At 40.0% G+C, this 9,621-nt stretch overlaps 1 protein-coding gene across 3 annotated transcripts in view; it reads right to left on the reverse strand.

Moving 5' to 3' along the window:
- DRD3 (dopamine receptor D3) overlaps window positions 1-8,793 on the reverse strand; it is a 52,251-nt gene extending 43,458 nt beyond the window's left edge. The window contains exons 1-3 of one of the 3 annotated variants that reach the window (XM_023210847.1): window positions 8,314-8,433; window positions 5,429-5,696; window positions 1,668-1,972 (exon numbers count right to left, since the gene is read on the reverse strand). In XM_023210847.1, the coding sequence (XP_023066615.1) occupies window positions 1,668-1,937 (270 nt within the window). In that variant the 5' untranslated portion in view covers window positions 1,938-1,972; window positions 5,429-5,696; window positions 8,314-8,433. Of the gene's footprint in view, window positions 1-1,667; window positions 1,973-5,428; window positions 5,697-8,313 lie in introns of those variants that run through there. The other 2 variants (XM_023210839.2, XM_023210855.1) reach the window with 2 other exon arrangements.
- Between the last annotated feature and the right edge of the window lie 828 nt (window positions 8,794-9,621).

Raw genomic sequence — 9,621 nt, forward strand, 5'->3', positions numbered from 1 at the left:
AGGCAGTGCTATGAGTCATTGACCAACTTATATTGGCTGGTTGCAACTTAAGTGCCTCATTCTTGAACAGAAATGTCACATGCTTCAAATTTTTTTTCAGGCTCATTATTGTTGGATGTAAAATAACAAATAGCTCATCCCCAAACGTCCTCTCACCAAAAAGTCTGACTGTAACAATAGATAGAGAGACAGATGGTATTAACAGGAACAGCCCATATAATGCATACATTACAGAGAAGATTCATTTCATCATGCATATATCAAATGTTGTAACAGTTAGCATGTATTGTGTGCCAGGTAGTATGTTTAGGCTACAGGAAATGAAGAATAAAGATCTAGTCTCTGACTTCAAGGTTGACTCAGACTAATTGGGTTGACAGAAAAATCAAGATAATTATAAGACCCTTCACCCTTCCAACTAGGATTATCCTAACTGGAAAGAATAAATACATGTTTTTTCCTCAAGAATTTCCTTAGCCTTTAGATGTACCCAGCCTAGTTGTTTTTCTTCTTTTCTTTTTATTTCTCTATTTTCTTTTTTTCTTTCTTTACGTCTCCCCCTTGAGATCATAAGTCTAATTTTAGTTCCCAGCCATTCTTTAACAAAGCTATTAGCATAGGCAGTCTATGTACAAGGTTTTTGCTCTCCTGTGATATGTCACACTTAATTAACTGTCACTTTTGCTATCAATATTAACTGAGATATTAATTTGATGAATCTTAATTTCTGTTAATCATAGCATCATTTTGATCCTTCATTGGATACCTCTTTAAAATGACACACAGTAGAGAGGAGAAATATTAATAGTATACTCAGGTTTGTTTTTTTTTTTTTTAAATCACATCTTAAGTAACTGCATGTTTTCCTGGTAAGAATATCTGTTTCTTGAACAGATATGGTCATCCTGATTTCCTTGTTAGCAAATGGGTGTTTTGTCTTGACCACCTCCTGGCTCTGTTTCATACTCCCAATTGAAAATACTTTCAAATTTGATAAATGTTTCTCCCCAAAAGAATTCACCAGGATCTGCTGCACTATCTGTCTGGCAAAGGCTCTGTACTATTCATGGACCCATGGAAAATACACATTGGAGGTTTTTGTCTGTTCCTTTGGTAGCAGAGTCTACGAAGAGCTGGTACCCAGGAGGAAACAGCAAAGAGGGACTGAGCCATCGAAAGAAATTTGATCTGTTTGCTGGTCATTCTTTCTATCTTTCCCTACATTCACTAATTTTTTTTTATATAATTCTTTTTTTCCTCCTGGCCTCACATCCCTCCTGCACACCCTTACCCTCATATACATTGAGCACTGGTGAAGATGCCTTCTGGACTGCCTCACCCATCCCACCATGTCATTGAGACATGTCTGGCACAGAGAATAAACTCTAGGCTACATTAGGAAGAGTCCCATCACTCAAATCCTGTCACCTGAACACTGGAGACCCACGAACAGAATCATTCTCAGCGCCCTGGTTCTGACATGGGTGGGGGATGGGATGGTGGCTGTTTTCCAGAGCTTTAACTCTCTCATTAAAGGGAGAATGAGAGTTTTCCTTTCTTCCTCAGTTCCTGACTGTTTGGGGAGCCTTTCGAGCCCCGAAGGCCGGAACTCAGGGAAGACAAATACAAGCACAGTCAGAGACATCATGTGCCTGAAGTCTACTCACCTCCAGGTATACCACCCAGGGCATCACCAAGGTGGCCACCAGCAAGTCTGCCACAGCCAGGCTCACTACTAGGTAGTTGGTGGTAGTCTGCAGGGCCCGCTCCTTCAGCACAGCCATGCACACCAGGCCATTGCCGAAGACGATGGCCAGGATGAGCGCGCAGTAGGAGAGGGCATAGTAGGCATGTGGGCGGGCCTGGCTGGCACCTGTGGAGTTCTCCACCCCACAGGTGTAGTTCAGGTGGCCACTCAGCTGGCTCAGAGGTGCCATAGCCCAGGGGGAGGTACGTGACGCCAAGGGGCTTCCTGTGAGGAGACAGAAAACAATATTAATAAAATGAGACTCTTTGGAGCTTGGTTGCTTAGTTACATTTTTTTATTTATTGCATCAACAAATATTTATTGAGCATTTTCTATACAGTAGGCACTGTTGTGAGAGTTGGAGATACAGCAATGAACAGAACAGATAAAATCTAATTCCTCCCCTTTGAAGCTCCCATTCTAGAGGAGAAGACAGATAATAAACAAGACAAATAAAAGATGTGGTGTGTTCAATAATGATATGTATATTGGAGACAAATCAAGGAGGCGGGTAAGTAATGGGTGAAGATTGTATGTATGTGAGTGAGTATCTGAGTATAATCAGGGGCTCCTCATGGGGAAATCAGCAATTGAGTCAAGACCTGGAGGAGATCAGGAAGCAGACCATGCAAATATCAGATGGGATAGCAGTCTGAGCAGTGAGAACAGCAGGTGCCAGCAGGAAGGGCTAGCACATAGAAGGCACAGGAGGGAGGCTGGTGAGGCTGAAGCCAAGTGAGGCAGGAGTAGAATAGGAGGGTGTGAGGTAGAGAGATTGTGCAGGGCTATTGAAAGTACCATGCTTGGACTCTGAGTGAGAGGGGAAGCTGTTGCAGGATTACAAATCCAGCTCTGCTGCTTCCTAACTCTGGGACCTTATGCATATTACTTTACCTCTCGGAGCTCCAGATTATTCCCATGTAAAATGTGGGAATAATGAAACCCATCTATGTTAGTCCATTTTGGGTTGCTATTACAGAACACCTGAGTCTGGGTAATTTATAAAGAGCAGAAATTTATTCTCTCACAGTTCTGAAGGCTAGGGGAAGACATAAGGCCTGTAATGTAGGGTGTAACCCTGAAACCCGAGTGAAAGTGACTCTTGCCCCAGGCTGTGTGTTATAGAGGAGCCTACTCTGGTCTTCTGCTATGGTTTGAGTGTTTGTGTCTCCCTAAATTCATATGTAGAAATCCTAACTCCCAATATGATGGTATTAGGAGGTGGGGGTCTTTGAGAGGTGATTAGGTTATGAGGACAGAGCCCTCATGAATGAGATTAGTGCTTTTATAAAAGAGACCCAGATAGCTAGCTAATCTCTTTCACCATGGGAGGACACAGTGAAAAGACAGCCATTTGTGAACCAGAAAGCAGGTTCTTACCAGACGCTGAATCTTCTGGTGCCTTGATCTTGGACTTCCCAGCCTTCAGAACTGTGAAAAATAAATATCTGTTGTTTATAAGCTACTCAGTTTATGGTATTTTGTGATAGCAGCCCAAAATAACTAAGGAACCCTCTACTGGTTATGCCTCTAGCCCCTACAGGATGATGTTGTAACCTCCCACAGTGCCAAGGAGAAGGTCCACTAAGTTTACAACCCTGTCTAGACCACACTCAGGAATTCTCTGCCCAACTGCTCAGAGCCTGTTTCCAGGACATCATGGGCCTCATTCTAAATCTGTCACCCTGAGGGTAGACTATGCCATAAATGTGTAGGGTTCCTGGGGCCAAGTGGGGGCTTTCAGTTAGAGCTCAGTCAAATAGATTCTATGTAGTCTGAGGTGGGGAGATAAGAGTCCAGGGTCCCTGAGGCAAGTTAGGGGTGGGGGCCCAGCTTCTCCTATATAGTCGCATTTTGTGTGGAATTTTGAAGGGTCCAGGAATCTTAAATTCAAACTTGGCCTTCCACGTTGTTACGAAGGTGTATTCATCAAGGTGGGAAGATGAAACATTTTACTCAATGGTTTGTTGGTTATTACTTTAAAATATTTAAACATGGTACATATGGACCTTTATAGGAACTCTCTCTCCAGGCCCTGGCAAAAGTAGAGGCTGGCTTGGTGGCCAGAATTTGCCCTCAAGCCAGGTATCTGTAGCTCTCCCTTGATTAGGAGACTGGCCTAATCATGGCTGTCATTTTGTACCTCACTTTGAAATGGTTCAGCCTGAAATGTGAAAGAGTTAAAATGAACAAATAATTGGGAAAGGGTGACAAACTTGGAATGAATTTAGAGAATTGTTTAAAAAAATTGTCCTTTATCTTGGCACACTGTTTGCACTCAATGTATTTTAAAACATAATAATAATTCTTGATAATAGTTATAATTTTCTCATTATTCAGAGGAGGGCAGCCGCTACCCTGGAGATAGCACCGCTGCTGCCAAGAGCTTTTGGAAAATACAATGCTTTCTGATTGTTCAAGGATATTTCCACTTTTAAGGCAGGCTCAGGCCCAAATGTCTTCCCTTTCACAACTGGGCCACTTTGGAACACAGTGGCCAGAATCCCTCTTTTCTGGGGTCTGCAGCTGGTGAATAATGTCTTAGCCTCCTCTCACCTGCCAAGTAAGAGGGAGGCATAAAACCTTAGGATATTTGTTACCCTTTGGCTGGACTTTTTACTCTGCCAAGAGGTTTGACAGCTACCTAAAAATAGTATAGCTGAATGCCAGTGGCTAATTATACGAAGGGAAACCCTCAACTCTGAAAATCAATTCTGAGCCTGATGTTGGAATCACAGTTGCATGGATTTCTGATTTCTAATTTATGTTTTCCACATCTGATCTTAGATCCTTTATAGCAGCAGGTGGGTTAAACTGTGATTGTTCAGGTAGTTCCTGATGAGTTGTGGATGTGGGAGATGAAAGCAAAGATGTGTGAGCTGCTAGATTACTCTCTATCTCTCAGCTAATTGTTTCAACTTCCTCCCTGCTTAGACATTTTTTTTTTTTTTTTTTTTTCCAAACCAGAGTTGCTTATATAACACAGAACTGAGCTGGGCTTTCTTCTTTCTTTTCCCCTCTGTTAGATATGCTAACAGATAGGAAATGAGTCTCAGGTAGGAAGAAGCAAAGAGCCTAGAGAATTCATTAACTCAATCACTCTCTAAGTAATTTACAATGATAGGCTGGTTTCCTCATCAGCAAAATGGAGATAATCATATCCACTCCGTAAGGTTATTATGAAGATTAAATGAAATTTTATACAAAAATTTGGCACTACTGACAATTTAGGCTGAATAATTCTTTGTTGAGGAGGTTGTCCTGTGCACTGTGGGGTGTTTAACAGCGTCCTTTACATATACCCACTAGATGCCAGTAGCACACCCCTCCCCACAAGTTGGGACAATAAAAAATGCTTCTAGATGTTGCCAAATATCCTGGGGGGGGGGCAAAATTGCTCTCCCCATTAAGAGTCATCACTCTAGCATAATGTCTGGCACATAGCACCAGAAATATAATTGCTTTTATTGTTAAGAGGAAAGTGGGAATAGGTGAAGAGTTAAATAATCTACGATTGTAGAGTATCTAGTGAACTTGGAAATGATGACATTCATGGTGACCTCAGCAAACAGTGTTAGGAGTTAAAAGTGGATAGGAGGTAAAATAATAGAGAAGGCAGAGAAATAGAAGAGTACTCCTGGCTTCATTCTTTTAAGATTCATTACATATAACACTACTTACACATTTTAATGAGCTTTTACATGCCTTACAAAGTATTGATTTATCTTGGTCTTTATAGTTTGTTCTGACATCTCTTAGAGTGAGTGCATAACCTATTTAAAAAGGTAGGGGAACAGAGAGTGGTCAGGTCCCCATCAGTTATGACATTTGTCCTGCTTTGCTGATGTTCAGTCCCTCGGTGCTGAATAACAGTCTGCCTGAAACATTCGTGGGGTTCCTCCTTAGCACCTCATTAAGACTTACAGAGTTTTAATTATTTGTTCTCTTTCTGTAAGAGAACAAATGAAGATGAAGACAACTACATCTAGGCTACTACTGTGTGTCAAGTACGAGTACTTTACATGCATTTTAATACTTACAGCAGCCCTAAAGGTGGATAATGACCTATTTCTTTTATAGATTAAAAAAACTGAGAGAGGTCAATTACTTTCTCAAGATTATACAATGTGTAAGGGCCTGATTTGAACCAAGCTTTATCTCAGGCATTCTTAAATCCCAAACTCATAATTATCTAATGTGTCTCTGGAGTTGATGTTAATCATTCCCAGCCCTGCTTGGGGGCTCATTCCTGTAATACCAGCACTTTGGGAGGCTGAGGTGGGAGGATCACTTGAGGCTGGGAGTTTGAGACCAGCCTGGGCAACATAGTGAGACTCCATCTTTGCAAAAATAAAATAAAAGAAAAATTAACTGCGTGCGATGCCATGTGCCTGTATTCCCAGCTACTTGAAAAGCTGAGGCAGGAAGATTGCTTGAGTCCAGGAGTTACAGGCTGCGGTGAGCTATAATTGTACCACTGCACTCCAGCCTGGGTGACAGAGCAAGATCCTGTCTCAAAGAAAAAAACCCCACAAAACTGTCATTCCCAAGTTGAGATGGATTTTACTCAACCCAGAACAACACACTTCAGTAATAAGCTTCCATGATACATCTTCACTTATTTCACAGATTTCTGGCTGTTGCCACATCTAATCTTTTACTCAGATGCCTCCTGACCACCAGTCACCAGAGCTTTTCTGGTCTGGGCTATAATTTGGACTTGCTATATTGCCTGATAAAGTTAATAATTATAGCTAAAATTTATAAGCATTATCATCATTCAACCTCATAGCAACCTGATGAAGAAGGTAAGCACTATTATCATATGAAGTTTTCTAGATAAAAAAGGTGAGTCACAGAGAGGTTAAATAACTTGCTGAGAACACAAACCAGTAAATGATGGAGTTGATTCAACCCAAGATTTGTCTGATTCCAGAGTTCATGTTCTTAACTATGCCACTTAACTATGCCACTTTTAGGGGTGAGGCACACAAATATGAAATGGGTACTAATTTTAAAATCTTCCTTGTTCAGAGTATCTTATGCACATCATCTGACTAGGCTTGGTGAAGTGATGCAGGTGCACACTGCTCATAGAACCAGTGGGAGTCACATTGTTATTATTATTAGAGATAGTCTTTAGCATTTCTATGCCACTTACTTCTTGCAAAGTGCTGCCCTTTTTCCTAAAAAAGATTCACAAATGCATTGCAATACATAGCATATTTATGTATTTGGGCACATTTACATTGTTGGTAAATGTACAGAGAAAAACTATTGCTGGTTACTGAGGTCCAGTAGCTGAGATAATAGTTTTTCCCCCTCATTAAACCTGTCTAGTAAAGCAGAGCATACTCACTTTCCATCACAACCTCTAAAGACTGAGCATCCTACCATTCTAATCAGAGATAAAATGGGGAACTCAGAAAATAAATCAATAAGCAAATATTAATTGATGACAAACTTCAATGCATTAGAAATTGAATCTGATATTGAGTAGAAACTGTTCGGTATTTGCTTTAATGCATATTCCATAATAAACAGCCTTCTGTATGGATGCTTAAATATTAGGCACCCATTTGGATACTATCAGTATTTTCCTTGCTCAATACCCTTGCTCACTGCTAGCCACACAGACCCTTGAAAATATTCAACTACAAATAAATGAGTGCCTGAGTAAGAATCTTTCTCACCTTGTCTCTACTTCTCCTTGACTATAAGAGATCCCAATGCCATGTCAAGCAGTGGTTCTCCACTCTTACCTAAGAACAGATATTTTACAAACCCTTCAGTATCAATAAGCAAAGGGCTTCACCTATAAAGAGAAACAGTCATGCACAATGAATTTAGAATCCAAGTTTCACTTTACTATTGCTGCATTATTATTCATGCATGCATTTTGATGGTATTCAATTAAACTAAATGCATGAACTGGAACAAATACCTAATTGCAATGACTTCTGTTGCCCCAGTAAGCTACAGCAAGTAATGGAAGTCTCACAATTAAATAACAACAATACCCTAAAAATCATATACCATCATCAAAGGAAACATACACAATCATCATCTCAAGTACTACATATCTCTGCTGGGAATAATTGGATTCTGACTTAGAAACAGCCTGACTTTAAATAGACTATTGAAAATAGTGCCTCTCCAAACCTTCAGCTCTGAATTGCCAGGGTGCTGAATTGAGGAGTTTAAAATAACAGACCCTTACAATTAAGTAAAATCCTTAAGAGGAATACAATCAACTTCCATACAAATCCTAGAATAATAACCGCTTTTTGTTTTCTATCTTTTAATTCTTCCTTGATATGGCTTCTAGAGTCTACAAGGTACAATTTTGGGGAAAAAAATAGAAGAAAAAGGAATATAAAAGGTTTCTGCTGTCCAACCACTTAGAAGAGAAAGAAAACCATTTCCTCAGGGCTTTGGTTTTTAAATAAGAGTGGGTATTGAGTTTTAATGCATATTTTTAGAGATCCACAGAACCCCAAGCTGATTAAATAACCTTGAGGAAAATACTATGTACTAAATTAGAAACGAAAAGAAAAATTACTTACCCTTAAATTTTCTTCTGATTTCTGGAGACCGAGGAGTTTACCACTTCGGCTCCTGCAGCCATTTACTGACAGCAGACATACCCAAGCAAAGCAAACTTTGCCTTTCTCAGGACTCAGAAACTATGAAATGAACAGAAAGAAATCACCCATTTTTTGCCTCTAAGATGAAATTACTTGAGTGCTGCTCTTCCAGCTTCCCTGTTAGACCTTAGTGCACGTTTCATAGCTGCTTTCGGATGTATCCTTTTTCTGTAGAGGATTTGGGAGGGACCCTAAACTGAGCATTGCTTGGGTCAGCCGCTCAGAGGTTCTGTCCTTGGTGCTGAAAGAGAGATGGAGTAGGCACAAGCAGGATCCGTTTTCTACCTTGCTCTCTTTTCCTCTTTGTCTCTATCTGCTCTGGTACTGTGCTTTTTAGTACATGTGTATTTTCTCCTCAGTGTTCTTTTTAATCTTAGTTTTTCCACTGTTTTTACCTTTATGCTTTAATTTCTCTTGAATAACTCTCACCTTCCTCAGTTTAATTGCCTTTCCAGATTCTGGTGGGTGTGAAAATGATTAGTTCAGAAGAAGGAACAGATCTTCAAATTGATACCACAATTGGTTAATGGAAATCAGTACAATTTAAAACACAATTGACAGGATAATTGAACTTGGAGGTGTAAGCCTGTCTGGGAAAAGAAGGTTAAAGGAAACATATTACAAAGGCAGAAAAACTGAGGCATGGCGTATAACTGGCAATAAAGATGAAATAAGCTTAATACTGCAAGAAATGTTAAATGTTTACTTAGCAGCACTTCTTGTCTTCAGAGAACTTCACAAATATTTGCCAATTCATTCTTATTGCTTCTCTGTGATATATGTACATATATATCTTTTAAAAAACTGGTTTAGAACAAGCTAAAGTGAGATGCAACCAAGGACAATATCAGTGAAAGTCAGGAGTAGAACATAAACAATCCTAACTTATGGTCACCTATTCATCTTACATTTTACTGTGGAATCCTAACCATTTCCTGTTATCTCTCTCTTTTTTTTCTCCTCTGTTTAGGCAGTGTGGTAACTCTTCGGCTGTTTTCTCTGCCAACAGTGGATGTGCTTGGCAACTGCAGTGCAGTCATGGGGAAGCTAGTTCTCTTTTGACTATGATGGAGACCTCTGCTGGCTGAAAAAGAAGGCAGAAGCATCAACAAGGTCTAAATACTGCTATTGATAACAACCATCATTTATTGAGCATGTACTTTTAGCCAGTCATTTTAATGTGTTGCTCCTTTTAATCTTTTCAACAGCCCTACAAGGCAGGTACTA

Source organism: Piliocolobus tephrosceles, chromosome 2, assembly GCF_002776525.5.
Source record: "Piliocolobus tephrosceles isolate RC106 chromosome 2, ASM277652v3, whole genome shotgun sequence".
In the NCBI taxonomy this organism is placed as follows: Eukaryota; Metazoa; Chordata; class Mammalia; order Primates; family Cercopithecidae; genus Piliocolobus; species Piliocolobus tephrosceles.